The 24,877-nt window shown below is 46.3% G+C and overlaps 1 protein-coding gene across 1 annotated transcript in view; it reads right to left on the bottom strand.

Moving 5' to 3' along the window:
* Positions 1-21,126: 21,126 nt before the first annotated feature.
* Positions 21,127-24,877, bottom strand: part of LOC124042643 (angiopoietin-2-like) — an 87,197-nt gene continuing 83,446 nt past the window's right edge. Inside the window, exons 8-9 of the mRNA XM_046360719.1 lie at positions 22,636-22,766; positions 21,127-22,197 (exon numbers count right to left, since the gene is read on the bottom strand). Of these exons, the coding sequence (XP_046216675.1) occupies positions 22,037-22,197; positions 22,636-22,766 (292 nt within the window). The 3' untranslated portion in view covers positions 21,127-22,036. The remainder of the gene's footprint in view (positions 22,198-22,635; positions 22,767-24,877) is intronic.

Genomic DNA, 24,877 nt, shown 5'->3' with positions numbered 1-24,877 from the left:
CTCTGTCCAGCTTGACTCTGACACTCTGTCCAGCTTGACTCTGACACTCTGTCCAGCTTGACTCTGACACTCTGTCCAGCTTGACTCTGACACTCTGTCCAGCTTGACTCTGACACTCTGTCCAGCTTGACTCTGACACTCTGTCCAGCTTGACTCTGACACTCTGTCCAGCTTGACTCTGACACTCTGTCCAGCTTGACTCTGACACTCTGTCCAGCTTGACTCTGACACTCTGCCCAGCTTGACTCTGACACTCTGTCCAGCTTGACTCTGACACTCTGTCCAGCTTGACTCTGACACTCTGTCCAGCTTGACTCTGACACTCTGTCCAGCTTGACTCTGACACTCTGTCCAGCTTGACTCTGACACTCTGTCCAGCTTGACTCTGACACTCTGTCCAGCTTGAGCTCTGACACTCTGCACTCTGTCCAGCTTGACTCTGACACTCTGTCCAGCTTGACTCTGACACTCTGTCCAGCTTGACTCTGACACTCTGTCCAGCTTGACTCTGACACTCTGTCCAGCTTGACTCTGACACTCTGTCCAGCTTGACTCTGACACTCTGTCCAGCTGACTCTGACACTCTGTCCAGCTTGACTCTGACACTCTGTCCAGCTTGACTCTGACACTCTGTCCAGCTTGACTCTGACACTCTGTCCAGCTTGACTCTGACACTCTGTCCAGCTTGACTCTGACACTCTGTCCAGCTTGACTCTGACACTCTGTCCAGCTTGACTCTGACACTCTGTCCAGCTCTGACACTCTGTCCAGCTTGACTCTGACACTCTGTCCAGCTTGACTCTGACACTCTGTCCAGCTTGACTCTGACACTCTGTCCAGCTTGACTCTGACACTCTGTCCAGCTTGACTCTGACACTCTGTCCAGCTTGACTCTGACACTCTGTCCAGCTTGACTCTGACACTGTCTGTCCAGCCAGCTTGACTCTGACTGAGCTTGACTCTGACACCTGTCCAGCTTGACTCTGACACTCTGTCCAGCTTGACTCTGACACCGTGTCCAGCTTGACTCTGACACCGTCCAGCTTGACTCTGACACCGCCAGCTTGACTCTGACACTCTGTCCAGCTTGACTCTGACACTCTGCCCAGCTTGACTCTGACACTCTGTCCAGCTTGACTCTGACACTCTGTCCAGCTTGACTCTGACACTCTGCCCAGCTTGACTCTGACACTCTGCCCAGCTTGACACTCTGAGCACTCTGACACTCCAGCTTGACTCTGACACTCTGTCCAGCTTGACTCTGACACTCTGCCCAGCTTGACTCTGACACTCTGTCCAGCTTGACTCTGACACTCTGCCCAGCTTGACTCTGACACTCTGTCCAGCTTGACTCTGACACTCTGCCCAGCTTGACTCTGGTCCAGCTCTGTCCAGCTTGACTGACTCTGTCCAGCTTGACACTCTGTCCAGCTTGACTCTGACACTCTGTCCAGCTTGACTCTGACACTCTGTCCAGCTTGACTCTGACACTCTGTCCAGCTTGACTCTGACACTCTGCCCAGCTTGACTCTGACACTCTGTCCAGCTTGACTCTGACACTCTGTCCAGCTTGACTCTGACACTCTGTCCAGCTTGACTCTGACACTCTGTCCAGCTTGACTCTGACACTCTGTCCAGCTTGACTCTGACACTCTGTCCAGCTTGACTCTGACACTCTGTCCAGCTTGACTCTGACACCGTGTCCAGCTTGACTCTGACACTCTGTCCAGCTTGACTCTGACACCGTGTCCAGCTTGACTCTAATTCCTGTAGGGGGCACACTGAATGCCACATGTTATAGAAGAACTGGTTAGTTTGTTTGGCTTCCTGGTCCTTTTGATTAACACTGTTTTGGTTGTATTTCCCCATCCAGGACCGTTGTCCGGATCTGACGTCCAGTCATCAGTTGTGCTGGAATTGCTCCTGTTGCGCTGATGGGCGTGGCTCGGTAGCACATCAGAACCATACGTGAGTCTGGTTGTTTAAGAATTTGCTTAGCTGTCTGTACAGCTCTCTCCGCAGCTCCATTTGCCTGCAGGGTAATGGGGATTGGAGGTGCTATGAGCCAAACCACACTTCTTTCTGAACTCCTTGAACTCAGTGCAGACAAACTGAGTAGCGTTGTCGCTAACAAGCTCGGTAGGTATCCCACATCTTACAAACATATCATTGAGGCGAGTGATGACCTGCTGTGGTAGTGGTAGTGGGCAGGTGAGCTATTTCTATGTCCTTAGAATAGTAGTCCACCACTAGGAGGTATTTCTTGCCCTCTAGCTCACTGCGATCTTCTGCCACAGACCCTTAGGTAGAGGTGTCATGACAAGTGGTTCTCTCTTTCAAGTTGGTGTGGGTGCTGATGCCTGGCCAACACACTTTGTCAGCCCCATGTGACCTTCGTGTAGTTCTTGTAGAACGTCTTCTCTCTGTGAAGTTGGGATGACAAGCTTGTCTTGATATAGCACAAGTCTGTCCAATAGATTCGTTCTCGCTGTGTGGTATCCCTGTAGCGAGTAGAGTAGCTGCTCCATTCTCTGAGTCCAGCCTTTTCAAATGTAGCCCATCAGGAGGTGATCCAGCCTGTGTGCAAGCACTGGTCTGCTTTACCCCACAGCTTCCACATATACTTTGACTTCTTCTTACGTGTTTTCTTGACAGTGTGTAAGCCACCACTAACTGCTTCAAACTATACTACTTTCAGGTGTCCAGGTCGTACGTGTTGATCAATGGAATGAGTGGCTTATGGTCCGTCTGTAAAACAAAGCCCATCCCCTGCAAGTAGCAGGCAAATAGTTCACATGTTAGTGTGAGAACAAAATCAGGATGATATCTATGAGGTGTTAACGGATTTGTGTTTGTACCTTGTAGGTTCCTTGATAATTTGTGTGAGATTGAGGGCATCTAGCTTAGATGAAATTGATTTATCTTGACCAACTCGCCCTCCAAATAGACTTCTGCTGTTTTCAATCAGGATCTCAGTGATCACCGCCTCATTGCCTGCGTTCGTTATGGGTCTGGGTCAAACGACCACCCCTCATCACTGTCAAACGCTCCCTAAAACACAACATCCGCAGAGTACGACCCTGCCTCACACAGGAAGCGGCACAGGTCCTAATCCAGGCACTTGTCATCTCCCGTCTGGATTACTGCAACTCGCTGTTGGCTGGGCTCCCTGCCTGTGCCATTAAACCCCTACAACTCATCCAGAACGCCGCAGCCCGTCTGGTGTTCAACCTTCCCAAGTTCTCTCACGTCACCCCGCTCCTCCGCTCTCTCCACTGGCTTCCAGTTGAAGCTCGCATCCGCTACAAGACCATGGTGCTTGCCTACGGAGCTGTGAGGGGAACGGCACCTCAGTACCTCCAGGCTCTGATCAGGCCCTACACCCAAACAAGGGCACTACGTTCATCCACCTCTGGCCTGCTCGCCTCCCTACCACTGAGGAAGTACAGTTCCCAGTCAGCCCAGTCAAAACTGTTCGCTGCTCTGGCCCCCCAATGGTGGAACAAACTCCCTCACGACGCCAGGACAGCGGAGTCAATCACCAACTTCCGGAGACACCTGAAACCCCACCTCTTTAAGGAATACCTAGGATAGGATAAGTAATCCTTCTCACCCCCCCCCCCTTTAAGATTTAGATGCACTATTGTAAAGTGGCTGTTCCACTGGATGTCATAAGGTGAATGCACCAATTTGTAAGTCGCTCTGGATAAGAGCGTCTGCTAAATGACTTAAATGTAATGTAAATGTTATCTGATAGAGGGCTCTCCAAACCTGTTCCAAAACACTTGTTATTTACAGACAGCCTCAGACCACTTGTAGATCAGTAAGTTAGATGCGTTTTTCCCCCCTACCGCGTCACTTTGTACACAGAAGACCTCCACGAAACATAGAACCAAGATGTGTATCTGTCTGTTTGTGACCTCACAATGACGTTGACTACAAATAGAAATTTGCCAATGTCTTTGCAATCGTTTCAAACAAACAAATGATACCAAATATGCTTCAAATGGAAATAGAGATGACTGAAATAAAAAAGATTAAAAGATATATGCTTACAAGCCTATATAATTAAACAGTATCAAAAATGTATTTCATGTTCTTTCAAGTAAGTTCTATTTTGCTAAGCGTAAGCTACAGTCTGTCATTTTTGGCCTGGTTGTATTTCATGCGTAACAAAGTGTGGAAATGATGTGCCACATCTTGAGTTAGTGCATTGTTATAGGGTAAGCATTAGAACAAGCTGCTGAGCAGCTTCCGGCGCCGACTGAGATGGCCGCCTCGCTTCGCGTTCCTAGGAAACTATGCAGTTTTTTGTTTTTTTACGTGTTATTTCTTACATTAGTACCCCAGGTCATCTTAGGTTTCATTACATACAGTCGAGAAGAACTAATGAATATAAGATCAGCGTCAACTCACCATCAGTACGACCAAGAATATGTTTTCCGCGACGCGGATCCTGTGTTCTGCCTTACAAACAGGACAACGGAATGGATCGCATGAAGCGACCCAAGGAAACGACTCCGAAAAAGAGGGAAACGCGGCGGTGTGGCATTCCAGAGGGACATCAGAGACTGCAACGTTCTTTGCTTTACGGAGACATGGCTTACTGGGAAAACGCTATCCAGGGCGGTGCAGCCAACGGGTTTCTCCACGCATCGCGCCGACAGAAACAAACATCTCTCTGGTAAGAAGAGTGGCGGGGGCGTATGCCTCATGACTAACGGGACATGGTGTGATGAAGGAAACATACAGGAACTCAAATCCTTCTGTTCACCTGATTTAGAATTCCTCACAATCAAATGTAGACCGCATTATCTTCCAAGAGAATTCTCTTCGATTATAATCACAGCCGTAAATATCCCCCCCCAAGCAGACACATCGATGGCTCTGAACGAACTTTATTTAACTCTTTGCAAACTGGAAAACATTTATCCGGAGGCTGCATTCATTGTAGCTGGGGATTTTAACAAAGCCAATCTGAAAACAAGACTCCCTAAATTTTATCAGCATATCGATTGCGCAACCAGGGGTGGTAAAACCTTGGATCATTGTTACTCTAACTTCCGCGACGCATATAAGGCCCTGCCCCGCCCCCTTTCGGAAAAGCTGACCACGACTCCATTTTGCTGATCCCTGCCTACAGGCAGAAATTAAAACAAGAGGCTCCCACGCTGAGGTCTGTCCAACGCTGGTCAGACCAAGCTGACTCTACACTCCAAGACTGCTTCCATCACGTGGACTGGGACATGTTTCGTATTGCGTCAGATGGGAATATTGACGAATACGCTGATTCGGTGTGCGAGTTCATTAGAACGTGCGTCGAAGATGTCGTTCCCATAGCAACGATAAAAACATTCCCTAACCAGAAACCGTGGATTGATGGCAGCATTCGCGTGAAACTGAAAGCGCGAACCACTGCTTTTAATCAGGGCAAGGTGTCTGGCAACATGACTGAATACAAACAGTGCAGCTATTCCCTCCGTAAGGCTATTAAACAAGCTAAGCATCAGTACAGAGACAAAGTGGAATCTCAATTCAATGGCTCAGACACAAGAGGCATGTGGCAGGGTCTACAGTCAATCACGGACTACAAGATGAAATCCAGCCCAGTCACGGACCAGGATGTCTTGCTCCCAGGCAGACTAAATAACTTTTTTGCCCGCTTTGAGGACAATACAGTGCCACTGACACGGCCTGCAACGGAAACATGCGGTCTCTCCTTCACTGCAGCCGAGGTGAGTAAGACATTTAAACGTGTTAACCCTCGCAAGGCTGCAGGCCCAGACGGCATCCCCAGCCGCGCCCTCAGAGCATGCGCAGACCAGCTGGCCGGTGTGTTTACGGACATATTCAATCAATCCCTATACCAGTCTGCTGTTCCCACATGCTTCAAGAGGGCCACCATTGTTCCTGTTCCCAAGAAAGCTAAGGTAACTGAGCTAAACGACTACCGCCCGTAGCACTCACTTCCGTCATCATGAAGTGCTTTGAGAGACTAGTCAAGGACCATATCACCTCCACCCTACCTGACACCCTAGACCCACTCCAATTTGCTTACCGCCCAAATAGGTCCACAGACGATGCAATCTCAACCACACTGCACACTGCCCTAACCCACCTGGACAAGAGGAATACCTATGTGAGAATGCTGTTCATCGACTACAGCTCGGCATTCAACACCATAGTACCCTCCAAGCTCGTCATCAAGCTCGAGACCCTGGGTCTCCACCCCGCCCTGTGCAACTGGGTACTGGACTTCCTGACGGGCCGCCCCCAGGTGGTGAGGGTAGGCAACAACATCTCCTCCCCGCTGATCCTCAACACGGGGCCCCACAAGGGTGCGTTCTGAGCCCTCTCCTGTACTCCCTGTTCACCCACGACTGCGTGGCCACGCACGCCTCCAACTCAATCATCAAGTTTGCGGACGACACAACAGTGGTAGGCTTGATTACCAACAACGACGAGACAGCCTACAGGGAGGAGGTGAGGGCCCTCGGAGTGTGGTGTCAGGAAAATAACCTCACACTCAACGTCAACAAAACTAAGGAGATGATTGTGGACTTCAGGAAACAGCAGAGGGAACACCCCCCTATCCACATCGATGGAACAGTAGTGGTGAGGGTAGCTAGTTTTAAGTTCCTCGGCATACACATCACAGACAAACTGAATTGGTCCACTCACACTGACAGCGTCGTGAAGAAGGCGCAGCAGCGCCTATTCAACCTCAGGAGGCTGAAGAAATTCGGCTTGTCACCAAAAGCACTCACAAACTTCTACAGATGCACAATCGAGAGCATCCTGGCGGGCTGTATCACCGCCTGGTACGGCAACTGCTCCGCCCTCAACCGTAAGGCTCTCCAGAGGGTAGTGAGGACTGCACAACGCATCACCGGGGGCAAACTACCTGCCCTCCAGGACACCTACACCACCCGTTGTTACAGGAAGGCCATAAAGATCATCAAGGACATCAACCACTGCCTGTTCACCCCGCTATCATCCAGAAGGCGAGGTCAGTACAGGTGCATCAAAGCTGGGACCGAGAGACTGAAAAACAGCTTCTATCTCAAGGCCATCAAACTGTTAAACAGCCACCACTAACACTGAGTGGCTGCTGCCAACACACTGTCATTGACACTGACCCAACTCCAGCCATTTTAATAATGGGAATTGATGGGAAATTATGTAAATATATCACTAGCCACTTTAAACTATGCTACCTTATATAATGTTACTTACCCTACATTATTCATCTCATATGCATATGTATATACTGTACTCTACATCATCGACTGCATCCTTATGTAACACATGTATCACTAGCCACTTTACTATGACACTTTGTTTACTTTGTTTACTTTGTCTACACACTCATCTCATATGTATATACTGTACTCGATACCATCTACTGTATGCTGCTCTGTACCATCACTCATTCATATATCCTTATGTACATGTTCCTTATCCCCTTACACTGTGTATAAGACAGTAGTTTTGGAATTGTTAGTTAGATTAATTGTTGGTTATTACTGCATTGTCGGAACTAGAAGCACAAGCATTTCGCTACACTCGCATTAACATCTGCTAACCATGTGTATGTGACAAATAAAATTTGATTTGATTTGATTTGAAGCCGCCTCAATATTATCAGTCAAACGTGGGGTTTTGGGAAAAGCACGTCTAGCCGTTGTAGGAAAGATGCATCGTTAAAACCTACATAAGCCAAAGTTTCATTGCTATCGGGAAACTGGGCCCTGGTTGATAATATGAATCAGGTTATTTACAACTGAAGGGTTCTCCAGAGGTTCTGAAAAGTCCATCTAGTCCAAGGCGACCCCCTCTCTCTCTCTCTCTCTCTCTCTCTCTCTCTCTCTCTCTCTCTCTCTCTCTCTCTCTCTCTCTCTCCCCTCTCTCTCTCTCTCTCTCTCTCTCTCTCTCTCTCTCTCTCTCTCTCTCTCTCTCTCTCTCTCTCTCTCTCTCTCTCTCTCTCTCTCTCTCTCTCTCTCTCTATTATACCCTCTCTGGTGATTGTAAACTGCCCCACTGCACTAGGGGACTGAGACGAATGACAACACAGACAGCTTGTAGACTCTCTCTCTCTCTATATATATATATATTATACCCTCTCTGGTGATTGTAAACTGCCCCACTGCACTAGGGGACTGAGACGAATGACAACACAGACAGCTTGCACAAAGTCATTCATCCACCATTACGTCATCATCATTTAAAATACAGTGAGTCATCTTTTGTTTCTTATTATGCAACATATGTACCGATGACTCATTTATTTATTTATTTATTTATTCTTCTTTTTTTTTATCCATTATTTTACCAGGTCAGAGAACACGTTCTCATTTGCAGCAACGACCTGGGGAATAGTTACAGGGGAGAGGAGGAAAGGGGGGGATGAATGAGCCAATTGTAAACTGATTACAATCATGTTGTCAATGGACTTGAATGAAAACATATGTTTGGATATTGTTATACTTTCAGCCTCTTGCACTTCAATACGTTGTCTGGTAGAAAAGTGAAGATAGATCAGGAATCCACTGTTTGAGAGTCCACAGCCATCTCATGCTGGAGACCTGTCTTATGTAAGGAAACTGTCCAAATAATATTGGAAATATGACCAGGAGAAAAGTAGTGAGCGGGATCTCGGCGCCATCTGCTGGCCATCTAGGGTTCCGCAACTGGCTGCCAGGGGGTGGAATTTGGCAGGTGGGTAGTTTTATTTGATTTCTGAGCTAAAATAAATTAATAAATCAAGTATATATATATATGGTGGTGTCTTATGTCCAACAGTGAATTATTCTTTTTATATATATATATATATATATATATATATATATATATATATATATATATATATATATATATAAAAAAGAATAATTCACTGTTGGACATAAGACACCAGCTCCAAGTGATATTAATTTTGAAAATCTGTTTTCAAGTATTCCCTCGTATATTAGAGATACGTGATCGTATTCAAAAGTAATCAAGGTTTGAAATGATTGTTGTAGTCAAATATTATAACTGTTTGGGCTTCTTGTGGTCAATTTGCAAATCGTGTGTTTAATTATGTACCGTCCTCCTGACCTGACTTAGGAAATTTAGTTCTCACGCTGTGTGTATTTAGTTCTCACGCTGTGTGTATTTAGTTCTCACGCTGTGTGTATTTAGTTCTCACACTGTGTGTATTTAGTTCTCACGCGGTGTGTATTTAGTTCTCACGCGGTGTGTATTTAGTTCTCACGCTGTGTGTATTTAGTTCTCACGCTGTGTGTATTTAGTTCTCACGCTGTGTGTATTTAGTTCTCACGCGGTGTGTATTTAGTTCTCACGCTGTGTGAATTTAGTTCTCACGCGGTGTGAATTTAGTTCTCACGCGGTGTGAATTTAGTTCTCACGCGGTGTGAATTTAGTTCTCACGCGGTGTGTATTTAGTTCTCACGCTGTGTGTATTTAGTTCTCACGCTGTGTGTATTTAGTTCTCACGCTGTGTGTATTTAGTTCTCACGCTGTGTGTGTATTTAGTTCTCACGCGGTGTGAATTTAGTTCTCACGCGGTGTGTATTTAGTTCTCACGCTGTGTGTATTTAGTTCTCACGCTGTGTGAATTTAGTTCTCACGCGGTGTGTATTTAGTTCTCACGCGGTGTGTATTTAGTTCTCATGCGGTGTGTGTATTTAGTTCTCACGCTGTGTGTATTTAGTTCTCACGCTGTGTGTATTTAGTTCTCACGCAGTGTGTGTATTTAGTTCTCACGCTGTGTGTATTTAGTTCTCACGCGGTGTGTATTTAGTTCTCACGCTGTGTGTATTTAGTTCTCACGCTGTGTGTATTTAGTTCTCACGCTGTGTGTATTTAGTTCTCACGCTGTGTGTATTTAGTTCTCACGCTGTGTGTATTTAGTTCTCACGCTGTGTGTATTTAGTTCTCACGCTGTGTGTATTTAGTTCTCACACGGTGTGTATTTAGTTCTCACGCTGTGTGTATTTAGTTCTCACGCTGTGTGTATTTAGTTCTCACGCTGTGTGTGTATTTAGTTCTCACGCGGTGTGTGTATTTAGTTCTCACGCTGTGTGTATTTAGTTCTCACACGGTGTGTATTTAGTTCTCACGCTGTGTGTATTTAGTTCTCACACGGTGTGTATTTAGTTCTCACACGGTGTGTATTTAGTTCTCACGCGGTGTGAATTTAGTTCTCACGCGGTGTGTATTTAGTTCTCACGCGGTGTGTATTTAGTTCTCACGCTGTGTGTATTTAGTTCTCACGCTGTGTGTATTTAGTTCTCACACGGTGTGTATTTAGTTCTCACACGGTGTGAATTTAGTTCTCACGCGGTGTGAATTTAGTTCTCACGCGGTGTGTATTTAGTTCTCACGCTGTGTGTATTTAGTTCTCACGCTGTGTGAATTTAGTTCTCACGCTGTGTGAATTTAGTTCTCACGCGGTGTGTATTTAGTTCTCACGCTGTGTGTATTTAGTTCTCACGCTGTGTGAATTTAGTTCTCACACGGTGTGTATTTAGTTCTCACGCTGTGTGTATTTAGTTCTCATGCTGTGTGTATTTAGTTCTCACGCTGTGTGAATTTAGTTCTCACGCTGTGTGAATTTAGTTCTCACGCGGTGTGTATTTAGTTCTCACGCTGTGTGTATTTAGTTCTCACGCTGTGTGAATTTAGTTCTCACACGGTGTGTATTTAGTTCTCACGCTGTGTGAATTTAGTTCTCACGCTGTGTGTATTTAGTTCTCACGCTGTGTGTATTTAGTTCTCACGCTGTGTGTATTTAGTTCTCACGCGGTGTGTATTTAGTTCTCACGCTGTGTGTATTTAGTTCTCACGCTGTGTGAATTTAGTTCTCACACGGTGTGTATTTAGTTCTCACGCTGTGTGTATTTAGTTCTCACGCTGTGTGAATTTAGTTCTCACGCGGTGTGTATTTAGTTCTCACGCTGTGTGTATTTACTTCTCACGCTGTGTGTATTTAGTTCTCACGCTGTGTGAATTTAGTTCTCACACGGTGTGTATTTAGTTCTCACGCTGTGTGAATTTAGTTCTCACGCTGTGTGTATTTAGTTCTCACGCGGTGTGAATTTAGTTCTCACGCGGTGTGTATTTAGTTCTCACGCTGTGTGTATTTAGTTCTCACGCTGTGTGAATTTAGTTCTCACGCGGTGTGTATTTAGTTCTCACGCGGTGTGTATTTAGTTCTCATGCGGTGTGTGTATTTAGTTCTCACGCTGTGTGTATTTAGTTCTCACGCTGTGTGTATTTAGTTCTCACGCGGTGTGTGTATTTAGTTCTCACGCTGTGTGTATTTAGTTCTCACGCGGTGTGTATTTAGTTCTCACGCTGTGTGTATTTAGTTCTCACGCTGTGTGTATTTAGTTCTCACGCTGTGTGTATTTAGTTCTCACGCTGTGTGTATTTAGTTCTCACGCTGTGTGTATTTAGTTCTCACGCTGTGTGTATTTAGTTCTCACACGGTGTGTATTTAGTTCTCACGCTGTGTGTATTTAGTTCTCACGCTGTGTGTATTTAGTTCTCACGCTGTGTGTGTATTTAGTTCTCACGCGGTGTGTGTATTTAGTTCTCACGCTGTGTGTATTTAGTTCTCACACGGTGTGTATTTAGTTCTCACGCTGTGTGTATTTAGTTCTCACACGGTGTGTATTTAGTTCTCACACGGTGTGTATTTAGTTCTCACGCTGTGTGAATTTAGTTCTCACGCGGTGTGTATTTAGTTCTCACGCGGTGTGTATTTAGTTCTCACGCTGTGTGTATTTAGTTCTCACGCTGTGTGTATTTAGTTCTCACACGATGTGTATTTAGTTCTCACACGGTGTGAATTTAGTTCTCACGCGGTGTGAATTTAGTTCTCACGCGGTGTGTATTTAGTTCTCACGCTGTGTGTATTTAGTTCTCACGCTGTGTGAATTTAGTTCTCACGCTGTGTGAATTTAGTTCTCACGCGGTGTGTATTTAGTTCTCACGCTGTGTGTATTTAGTTCTCACGCTGTGTGAATTTAGTTCTCACACGGTGTGTATTTAGTTCTCACGCTGTGTGTATTTAGTTCTCATGCTGTGTGTATTTAGTTCTCACGCTGTGTGAATTTAGTTCTCACGCTGTGTGAATTTAGTTCTCACGCGGTGTGTATTTAGTTCTCACGCTGTGTGTATTTAGTTCTCACGCTGTGTGAATTTAGTTCTCACACGGTGTGTATTTAGTTCTCACGCTGTGTGAATTTAGTTCTCACGCTGTGTGTATTTAGTTCTCACGCTGTGTGTATTTAGTTCTCACGCTGTGTGTATTTAGTTCTCACGCTGTGTGAATTTAGTTCTCACGCTGTGTGAATTTAGTTCTCACGCGGTGTGTATTTAGTTCTCACGCTGTGTGTATTTAGTTCTCACGCTGTGTGTATTTAGTTCTCACGCTGTGTGAATTTAGTTCTCACGCGGTGTGTATTTAGTTCTCACGCGATGTGTATTTAGTTCTCACGCGGTGTGGACAACAGGGTGGACCAGGGACTGATCTGGGACTGATCTGAATGGTGGTAGGACAACAGGGTGGACCAGGGACTGATCTGAATGGTGATAGGACAACAGGGTGGACCAGGGACTGATCTGAATGGTGATAGGACAACAGGGTGGACCAGGGACTGATCTGGGACTGATCTGAATGGTGGTAGGACAACAGGGTGGACCAGGGACTGATCTGGGACTGATCTGAATGGTGGTAGGACAACAGGGTGGACCAGGGACTGATTTGCAAACTGTTTCAATACCGTAATAAGTGCAACATAACAGCTATCACAGTGAGATTGAAACATCTGGCTAGCTATTACCATTACAAACAGGTGAGATTGAAACATCTGGCTAGCTATTACCATTACAAACAGGTGAGATTGAAACATCTGGCTAGCTATTACCATTACAAACAGGTGAGATTGAAACATCTGGCTAGCTATTACCATTACAAACAGGTGAGATTGAAACATCTGGCTAGCTATTACCATTACAAACAGGTGAGATTAAAACATCTGGCTAGCTATTACCATTACAAACAGGTGAGATTGAAACATCTGGCTAGCTATTACCATTACAAACAGGTGAGATTGAAACATCTGGCTAGCTATTACCATTACAAACAGGTGAGATTGAAACATCTGGCTAGCTATTACCATTACAAACAGGTGAGATTGAAACATCTGGCTAGCTATAAAAGTTACCAACCTCCTGTTATCTTTGTCATACATCGCTCACAAACGGAGCTCACATACAGCGCTCACAAACGGAGCTCACATACAGCGCTCACATTTGGCGCTCACAGCCTCCGCTCCCAGGCACACGCCAAGTCACTAGATGATTTAAGGAGCGTTTGCCTCACGAAGGGGCACTAAATGTGTTCTTCCTGAGTCTCTCTCTCTCTATCTCTCAGTTAACCATCAGCACGACAGTCCCTGTGTTCACACTAATGATCGCCATGGTTACGTAATCACAACCTGTGGGGGAGAGACATAATAAGAAGAACCAGAGAACATTGGAGGGAGGGAGGGAGAGAGAGAGAGAGAGAGAGAGACCTAGAGAGACAGAGAGAGAGAGAGAGAGAGAGAGAGAGAGAGAGAGAGAGAGAGAGAGAGAGAGAGAGAGAGAGAGAGAGAGAGAGAGAGAGAGAGAGAGAGAGAGAGAGAGAGAGAGAAAGAAAGAGAGACAGAGAGAGAGAAAGGCAAAGAGAGACAGGGGGAGACAGAGAAAGACAGAGCGAGAGAGAGAGAAAGAGAGAGAGAGATGTGTACATCGTTACAACACTGTATATATATATATATATATATATATATATATATCAATGTATAATATGACATTTGTAATGTCTTTATTGTTTTGAAATTTCTGGATGTGTAATGTTTAATGTTAATTTTCATTGTTTATTTCACTTTTGTATATTATCTACCTCACTTGCTTTGGCAATGTTAACACATGTTTCCCATGCCAATACATCCCCTTGAATAGAGAGAGAGAGAGAGAGAGAGAGAGAGAGAGAGAGAGAGAGAGAGAGAGAGAGAGAGAGAGAGAGAGAGAGAGAGAGAGAGAGAGAGAGAGAGAGAGAGAGAGAGAGAGAGAGAGAGAGAGGAAGAGGGAGATGGAGATGGAGAGAGAGAGTAAGGAAGGAAAACCTAGCAACCCCAGAGGTAGGAAATATAGCGAGAGATGGAGGTAGGGAAAGAGAGTGGGAGGGAGGGAGGGTGAGAGATGGTGGTAGGGAAAGAGAGTGGGAGGGAGGGAGGGAGGGTGAGAGATGGTGGTAGGGAGAGAGAGAATAGAGTGAGAGATGGAGGTAGGGAAAGAGAGAGAGAAAGAAAAAGAGCGCAGCCAACCCCTCAGGTCTAAATACATGGAACATGACCAACTGAAAGGAGAAGAAATAAAATCACTTTCTGTGGTTAGAGTGCCCCCATGTGGCCAAGTAGGGAATGATCTATTTCTACATTTCTACCTCACTCTGAGAGAGATACTATACCTCTTACTATATAGATCAGAGATACTATACCTCTTACTATATAGATCAGAGATACTATAAATCTTACCATATAGATCAGAGATACTATAAATCTTACTATATAGATCAGAGATACTATAAATCTTACTATATAGATCAGAGATACTATAAATCTTACTATATAGATCAGAGATACTATAAATCTTACTATATAGATCAGAGATACTATAAATCTTACTATATAGATCAGATACTATACCTCTTACTATATAGATCAGAGATACTATAAATCTTACTATATAGATCAGAGATACTATACCTCTTACTATATAGATCAGAGATACTATAAATCTTACTATATAGATCAGAGATACTATAAATCTTACTATATAGATCAGAGATACTATACCTCTTACTATATAGATCAGAGATACTATAAATCTTACTATATAGATCAGATACTATACCTCTTACTATATAGATCAGAGATACTATACCTCTGACCTCCTATAGATCAGAGATACTATACATCTGACCTCCTATAGATCAGAGATACTATACCTCTGACCTCCTATAGATCAGAGATACTATACCTCTGACCTCCTATAGATCAGAGATACTATACCTCTGACCTCCTATAGATCAGAGATACTATACCTCTGACCTCCTATAGATCAGAGATACTATACCTCTGACCTCCTATAGATCAGAGATACTATACCTCTTACTATATAGATCAGAGATACTATACCTCTTACTATATAGATCAGAGATACTATACCTCTTACTATATAAATCAGAGATACTATACCTCTCACCAAATAAATCAGAGGGACTATACAGTAAGACAATGGCGTATGAGAACTAGAGAACTCTCTCTTCCTCCCTCATTTACATTTTTCTTCATCTACCTGCCCAGCCCTACCCACCATCCCTCTCTCCCTCATTCCTTAGAGAATATCCCTCCCTCCCTCCATCCCTACAGTATCTCTCTTTCTCCCTCCATCCCTACAGTATCTCTCTCCCTCCATCCCTACAGTATCTCTCTCTCCCTCCATCCCTACACTATCTCTCTCCCTCCCTCCATCCCTACAGTATCTCTCTCCCTCCCTCCATCCCTACAGTATCTCTCTCCCTCCCTCTATCCCTACAGTATATCTCTCCCTCCCTCCATCCCTACAGTATCTCTCTCCCTCCCTCCATCCCTACAGTATCTCTCTCCCTCCCTCTATCCCTACAGTATCTCTATCCCTCCCTCCATCCCTACAGTATCTCTCTCTCCCTCCATCCCTACAGTATCTCTCTCTCCCTCCATCCCTACAATATCTCTCTCCCTCCCTCTATCCCTACAGTATCTCTCTATCCCTCCATCCCTACAGTATCTCTCTCTCTCCCTCCATCCCTACAGTATCTCTCTCCCTCCCTCTATCCCTACAGTATCTCTCTCTCCCTCCATCCCTACAGTATCTCTCTCTCTCTCCCTCCCTCCATCCCTACAGTATCTCTCTCCCTCCCTCCATCCCTACAGTATCTATCTCCCTCCCTCCATCCCTACAGTATCTCTCTCTCTCCCTCCATCCCTACAGTATCTCTCTCTCTCCCTCCATCCCTACAGTATCTCTCTCTCTCCCTCCATCCCTACAGTATCTCTCTCCCTCCCTCCATCCCTCCCTACAGTATCTTCCTCTCACCCTCCATCCCTACAGTATCTTCCTCTCTCCCTCCTATTCCTCCATCTTAGCGGTGAAGATTAATGATGGTTGAGGATTACGTTTCTAGTGAAGCAGAACCTGCCTGGTCTAGCCCTCGTTATGTTCTGTTATGAGCAGCTCATTATACACGTCCCATCAGTCCAACAGAGAACCCTGCTAATAACCACTGTGCTGAGGAAGACTTAGTGATCCAGCAGGCTTTTTCATAAAACCTACACCATGGATACCCTGGCACAACCTACTCCATGGATACCCTGGCACAACCTACGTCATGGATACCCTGGCACAACCTACTCCGTGGATACCCGGGCACAACCTACTCCAATGATACCCTGGCTCAACCTACTCCATGGATACCCTGGCACAACCTACTCCATGGATACCCTGGCTGAACCTACTCCATGGATACCATGGCACAACCTACTCCATGGATACCCGGGCACAACCTACTCCATGGATACCCTGGCTCAACCTACTCCATGGATACTCCCGGGCACAACCTACTCCATGGATACCCGGGCACAACCTACTCCATGGATACCCGGACACAATCTACTCCATGGATACCCTGGCACAACCTACTCCATGGATACCCGGGCACAACCTACTCCATGGATACCCGGGCACAATCTACTCCAATGATACCTGGGCACAACCTACTCCATGGATACCCGGGCACAACCTACTCCATGGATACCCAGGCACAACCTACTCCATGGATACCCTGGCATAACCTACTCCATGGATACCCTGGCACAACCTAATCCATGGATACTCCCGGGCACAACTTACTCCATGGATACCCAGGCACAACCTACTCCATGGATACCCGGGCACAACCTACTCCATGGATACCCGGGCACAACCTACTCCAATGATACCCTGGCACAACCTACTCCATGGATACTCCCGGGCACAACTTACTCCATGGATACCCTGGCACAACCTACTCCAATGATACCCTGGCACAACCTACTCCATGGATATCCGGGCACAACCTACTCCATGGATACCCAGGCACAACTTACTCCATGGATACTCCCGGGCATAACCTACTCCAATGATACCTGGGCACAACCTACTCCATGGATACCCGGGCACAACCTACTCCATGGATACCCAGGCACAACCTACTCCATGGATACCCTGGCATAACCTACTCCATGGATACCCTGGCACAACCTAATCCATGGATACTCCCGGGCACAACTTACTCCATGGATACCCAGGCACAACCTACTCCATGGATACCCGGGCACAACCTACTCCATGGATACCCGGGCACAACCTACTCCAATGATACCCTGGCACAACCTACTCCATGGATACTCCCGGGCACAACTTACTCCATGGATACCCTGGCACAACCTACTCCAATGATACCCTGGCACAACCTACTCCATGGATATCCGGGCACAACCTACTCCAATGATACCCTGGCACAATCTACTCCATGGATACCCTGGCACAACCTACTCCATGGATACCCGGGCACAACCTACTCCGTGGATACCCTGGCACAACCTACTCCATTGATACCCGGGCACAACCTACTCCAATGATACCCTGGCACAACCTACTCCATGGATTCCATGGCACAACCTACTCCATGGATACCCTGGCACAACCTACTCCATGGATACCTGGGCACAACCTACTCCATGGATAGCCTGGCACAACCTACTCCATGGATACCCAGGCACAACCTACTCCATGGATACCCTGGCACAACCTACTCCATGGATACCCGGGCACAACCTACTCCATGGATACCATGGCACAACCTAATCCATGGATACCCTGGCACAACCTACTCCATGGATACCATGGCACAACCTAATCCATGGATACCCTGGCACAACCTAATCCATGGATACCCGGGCTTAACCTACTCCATGGATACCCTGGCACAACCTAATACATGGATACTCACACACACATAAACACACACTGTGCTGCCATCCATCACTCATCAAGGCTGCAATAAGCCTGCTTAGCTCAGAGCACTGTGTGTGTGTGTGTGTGTGTGTGTGTGTGTGTGTGTGTGTGTGTGTGTGTGTGTGTGTGTGTGTGTGTGTGTGTGTGTGTGTGTGTGTGTGTGTGTGTGTGTGTGTGTGTGTGTGTGTGTGTGTGTGTGTGTGTGTGTGTGTGTGTGTGTGTGTGATATCTCTCACTACATGTTTTATTGTCCTGGACATCCCTCCTACACACTTGCTAATAGTGTGCTAAATCACAGCTGGCAGTAGGGACCATATATACTCTCTTCCCTCTGTCGTGCACTATATTTGACCACAGCCCTATGGAACCCTGAATAGGGAATAGGGAACAGGGAACAGGGAATAGGGAACAGGGAACAGGGAATAGGGAACAGGGAATAGGGAATAGGGAATAGGGAACAGGGAACTGTGAACAGGGAATAGGGAACAGGGAATAGGGAATAGTATACAGGGAATAGGGAATAGGGAATAGTATACAGGGAATAGGGAATAGTATACAGGGAATAGGGAATAGGGAATAGTATACAGGGAATAGGGAATAGTATACAGGGAATAGGGAACAGGGAACAGGGAACTGTGAACAGGGAATAGGGAATAGGGAATAGGGAACAGGGAATAGGGAATAGGGAACATGGAACTGCGAACAGGGAACTGTGAACAGGGAATAGGGAACAGGGAATAGGGAACAGGGAACAGGGAACAGGGAATAGGGAATAAGGAATAGGGAACAGGGAATAGGGAACAGGGAATAGGGAATAGGGAACAGGGAACTGTGAACAGGGAACTGTGAACAGGGAATAGGGAACAGGGAATAGGGAATAGGGAACAGGGAACAGGGAACAGGGAATAGGGAATAGGGAACAGGAAACAGGGAAGAGGGAACAGCGAACAGGGAACAGGGAACAGGGAACAGGGAACAGGGAACAGGGAACTGTGAACAGGGAATAGGGAACAGGGAACAGGGAATAGGGAACTGTGAACAGGGAATAGGGAATAGGGAACAGGGAACAGGGAATAGGGAATAGGGAATAGGGAACAGGGAATAGGGAATAGGGTACCATTTAGGACACATCGCCAGTCTGACTCCAGAAGCCTGGAGTCTCTAACCACAACAACAACTGTGAAGTAATTTGTTTATGATGGAATAATATATAATTCCATTTAGTGTATTGGTTATCATTGTAATGGAATCGTTCAGTGATGCGACCAAATAATAAGACTCAAATCAGCTTTGTGTCGTTTCCCTGAAACGCACGGCTGACTGTAAGATGTCTTGGATAAAAGCATCTGCTAAGATGCCATGTTATTGACACAAAATGCCCCACTATATAATATGAAGACACCATGTTATTGACACATAATGCCCCACTATATAATATGAAGACACCATGTTATTGACACATAATGCCCCACTATATAATATGAAGAGACCATGTTATTGACACATAATGCCCCACTATATAATATGAAGACACCATGTTATTGACACAAAATGCCCCACTATATAATATGAAGACACCATGTTATTGACACATAATGCCCCACTATATAATATGAAGACACCATGTTATTGACACATAATGCCCCACTATATAATATGAAGAAACCATGTTATTGACACATAATGCCCCACTATATAATATGAAGACACCATGTTATTGACACATAATGCCCCACTATATAATATGAAGACACCATGCTATTGACACATAATGCCCCACTATATAATATGAAGACACTATGTTATTGACACATAATGACCCACTATATAATATGAAGACACCATGTTATTGACATTACACTACAGCCACATAGATATCCATACCCCTGGGAGTAGGAGAGGAGAGGAGAGGAGAGGAGAGGAGAGGAGAGGAGAGGAGAGGAGAGGAGAGGAGAGGAGAGGAGAGGAGAGGAGAGGAGAGGAGAGGAGAGGAGAGGAGAGGAGAGGAGAGGAGAGGAGAGGAGAGGAGAGGAGAGGAGAGGAGAGGAGAGGAGAGGAGAGAGTAAGTACCCTGAGAGAAGGGCTCTGTTCTGTCCTCTGTAGTACCCTTAGAGAAGGGGTGTAGTACCCTTAGAGAAGGGGTGTAGTACCCTTAGAGAAGGGTTGTAGTACCCTTAGAGAAGGGGTCTGTTCTGACCTCTGTAGTACCCTTAGAGAAGAGGTCTGTTCTGACCTCTGTAGTACCCTTAGAGAAGAGGTCTGTTCTGACCTCTGTAGTACCCTTAGAGAAGGGGTCTGTTCTGACCTCTGTAGTACCCTTAGAGAAGGGGTCTGTTCTGACCTCTGTAGTACCCTTAGAGAAGAGGTCTGTTCTGACGTCTGTAGTACCCTTAGAGAAGGGGTCTGTTCTGACCTCTGTAGTACCCTTAGAGAAGGGGTCTGTTCTGACCTCTGTAGTACGCTTAGAGAAGGGGTCTGTTCTGACCTCTGTAGTACCCTTAGAGAAGGGGTGTGACAATACAATTAACTGTTTGTCCTGAATACAAAGTGTTGTGTTTGGGGCAAATCCAATACAACACATTACTGAGTACCACTCTCCATATTTTCAAGCATAGTTTTGGCTGCATCATGTTATGGGTATGCTTGTAATCTTTAAGAACTGGGGAGTTTTTTAGGACAAAAAAAATGGAATGGAGCTAAGCACAGGCAGAATCTTAGAAGAAAACCTGTTTCAGTCTGCTTTCCCCCAGATACTGGGAGACATATTCACCTTTCAGCAGGACAGTAACCTAAAACATAAGGCCAATATACACTGGAGTAGCTTACCAAGATGACAGTGAAAGCTCTTAAAGACTTCTCCAGAAAGACTGACAGCTGTAATTGATGTCAAAGGTGCTTCTACAAAGTATTGACTTAGAGGTGTGAATACTTATGTAAATAAGATATGTTTTTTTTTATTTTTTTTTTTTTTTAATTGCTACAATTTCTAAAAACATAATTTTCACTCTGTCATTATGGTGTGTACATAGATGGTTGAGAAAAAATATATTTAATCCATTCAGAATTCAGGCTGTGTCAACAACAAAATGTGGAATAAGTCAAGGGAATCATTTCTGAAGTCTAAGTCTAGTATGTACAGTTACATTAGAAAACACATGTTTATGTTGTGCCATTTTGGTGGGAAAAATCTCTAAAACAGAATACATGTTTTAAATTTTTTTTTTAAATGTTAATACCCCTTTTTCTCTCTAATTTCATGGTAACCAATTGGTAGTTACAGTCTTGTCTCATCGCTGCAACTCCTGTACGGACTCAGGAGAGGTGAAGGTCGGGAGCCGTGCTTCCTCTGATACACAACCCGAACAAGCCTCACTGCTTCTTGACACAACGCCCAATAACACGGAAACCAGCTGCATCAATGTGTCGGAGGAAACACCGTACACCTGGCGGCCGTGTCAGCGTGCACTGCACCCGGCCCGCCACGGGAGTCGCTAGAGCGCGATGGGACAAGGACATCCCAGACCCTCCCCTAACCCGGACGACGCTAGGCCAATTGCAAGCCGCCCCATGGGTCTCCCAGTCGCGGGCCGGCTCCGACAGAGACTGGACTCGACCCCAGAATCTCTAGTGGCACGGCAAGCACAGCGACGCAGTGCCTTAGACCACTGCACCGCTCAGGAGGCCAACAGAATACATTTTTGGAGAAAAAAAAACCTTTGAAAATGTCCATCAATCAAACATTTCTAAAATCGCCACTCAAATATCGTATTCCAAATTTCTGTCAAACTTCATTATTCGCTCATCTGTCAGTAATTTATTCAGTCAGGGTGATGTCATCAGTCGCTTCCCCTTTGAAATCATCAGCTATCGCAGCTGTTATCCCTCAGAAGCCTGCGGGTCGAACCATCATGGTCGTCATGGTCGCCATGAGGTTGGCGCCCTTCCAGTAGTACCACTTGATGCCGTTGTAACGGACCACGTTGGAGACGCCAGCGTAGAAGATACCGTTCAGGTTGGAGGGACCACATGCCTCAAACCACCAACCTAGTGGAGAGGTAAGAGGTCAGGGATTAGAGGTCAGGGGTCAGGAAGAGAGAAAGGGTAGAGGGACCACACGCCTCAAACCACCAACATAGTGGAGAGGGGAGAGGTCAGGGATTAGAGGTCAGGGGTCAGGAAGAGAGAAAGGGCAGAGGGACCACACGCCTCAAACCCCCAACCTAGTGGAGAGGGGAGAGGTCACGGGTTAGAGGTCAGGTGTCAGGAAGAGAGAGGGCCACAGTGGTTTGGGTACTACTTTACATGAGGATGAAACAGGAAGTGATGAAAATAAAGTGAGAGGAAAGATAGATAGAACGTAGGGAAAGAGAGAAAGATGAAACAGGAAGTGAGAGGAAAGATAGAAAGTAGGGAAAAAGAGAAAGATGAAACAGGAAGTGAGAAGATAGAAAGTAGGGAAAGATGAAACAGGGATCTGAATACCTCCAGAAGACATCTGAGCACACTTGCAGGAGCAGCGATCGTTGTCTCGGTCCTTGGTGCTGAACTGGGTCCCATGCTGGGTCAGACTACTGGTGCGACCAGCGGTACCACTGAACCCCTGGGCATGGAGACTGGGAGAGGGAACGGACCAGAACTGTCAACACATAGGGCGCGTTTTCCAGACCCAGATTAAGTCAGTTCAAATCAAATCAAAGCGTACACATATTTGCAGATGTTATTGTAGGTGCAGATAAATGCTTGTGTTTCTAGCTCCAACAGCTTCGTAATACCAACAAGTATGAGCCATGACTAGAATACAGTATATACATATAAAATCGGTAAAACAGTATGTAAACAGGATTAAAGTGACCAGTGTTCCATGACTCTATGTGCATAGGACAGCAGTCTCTAAGGTGCAGGGTAGAGTACCGGGTGGAAGCCGGCTAGAAAAGTGGTTACGGTTCAGGTCAGGGTACTTGGCGGAGGCCGGCTAGTGGAGACTGTTTAACAATCTGATGGGCTGGAGATGGGAAAAGGAAGAGGTCGGCTAGTAGAGACTGGAGGTGGGAAAAGGAAGAGGCCGGCTAGGAGACTGGAGATGGGAAAAGGAAGAAGTCGGCTAGTAGAGACTGGAGATGGCAAAAGGAAGAGGCCGGCTAGTAGAGACTGGAGATGGGAAAAGGAAGAGGCCGGCTAGTGGAGACTGTTTAACAGTCTGATGGGCTGGAGATGGGAAAAGGAAGAGGCCGGCTAGTGGAGACTGGAGATGGGAAAAGGAAGAGGTCGGCTAGTAGAGACTGAAGATGGGAAAAGGAAGAGGCCGGCTAGTGGAGACTGTTTAACAGTCTGATGGGCTGGAGATGGGAAAAGGAAGAGGTCAGCTAGTAGAGACTGGAGATGGGAAAAGGAAGCGGCCGGCAAGTGGAGACTGTTTAACAGTCTGATGGGCTGGAGATGGGAAAAGGAAGAGGTCGGCAAGTGGAGACTGTTTGTCTGATGGGCTGGAGATGGGAAAAGGAAGAGGCCGGCTAGTGGAGCCTGGAGATGGGAAAAGGAAGAGGCCGGCTAGTAGAGACTGGAGATGGGAAAAGGTAGAGGTCGGCTAGGAGACTGGAGATGGGAAAAGGAAGAGGCCGGCTAGTGGAGACTTTTTAACAGTCTGATGGGCTGCAGATGGGAAAAGGAACAGGTCAGTTAGTAGAGACTGGAGATGTGAAAAGGAAGAGGTCGGCTAGTGGAGACTGTTTAACAGTCTGATGGGCTGGAGATGGGAAAAGGAAGAGGCCGGCTAGTAGAGACTGGAGATGGGAAAAGGAAGAGGTCGGCTAGTAGAGACTGGAGATGGGAAAAGGAAGAGGCCGGCTAGTGGAGACTGTTTAACAGTCTGATGGGCTGGAGATGGGGAAAAGGAAGAGGTCGGCTAGTGGAGACTGTTTAACAGTCTGATTGGCTGGAGATGGGAAAAGGAAGAGGCCGGCTAGTAGAGACTGGAGATGGGAAAAGGAAGAGGCTGGCTAGTGGAGACTGTTTAACATTCTGATGGGCTGGAGATGGGGAAAGGAAGAGACCGGCTAGTAGAGACTGGAGATGGGAAAAGGAAGAGGTCGGCTAGTGGAGACTGTTTAACAGTCTGATGGGCTGGAGATGGGAAAAGGAAGAGGTCGGCTAGTAGAGACTGGAGATGGGAAAAGGAAGAGGTCGGCTAGTAGAGACTGGAGATGGGAAAAGGAAGAGGTCGGCTAGTAGAGACTGGAGATGGGAAAAGGAAGCGGCCGGCAAGTGGAGACTGTTTAACAGTCTGATGGGCTGGAGATGGGAAAAGGAAGAGGTCGGCTAGTGGAGACTGTTTGTCTGATGGGCTGGACATGGGAAAAGGAAGAGGCCGGCTAGTGGAGCCTGGAGTTGGGAAAAGGAAGAGGCCGGCTAGTAGAGACTGGAGATGGGAAAAGGTAGAGGTCGGCTAGGAGACTGGAGATAGGAAAAGGAAGAGGCCGGCTAGTGGAGACTTTTTAACAGTCTGATGGGCTGCAGATGGGAAAAGGAAGAGGTCAGCTAGTAGAGACTGGAGATGTGAAAAGGAAGAGGTCGGCTAGTGGAGACTGTTTAACAGTCTGATGGGCCGGAGATGGGGAAAAGGAAGAGGCCGGCTAGTAGAGACTGGAGATGGGAAAAGAAAGAGGCCGGCTAGTGGAGACTGTTTAACAGTCTGATGGGCTGGAGATGGGAAAAGGAAGAGGCCGGC

This window comes from Oncorhynchus gorbuscha, linkage group LG09 (genome assembly GCF_021184085.1).
Source record: "Oncorhynchus gorbuscha isolate QuinsamMale2020 ecotype Even-year linkage group LG09, OgorEven_v1.0, whole genome shotgun sequence".
NCBI lineage: Eukaryota > Metazoa > Chordata > Actinopteri > Salmoniformes > Salmonidae > Oncorhynchus > Oncorhynchus gorbuscha.
This window is presented reverse-complemented; position numbering and strand designations above follow the sequence as displayed.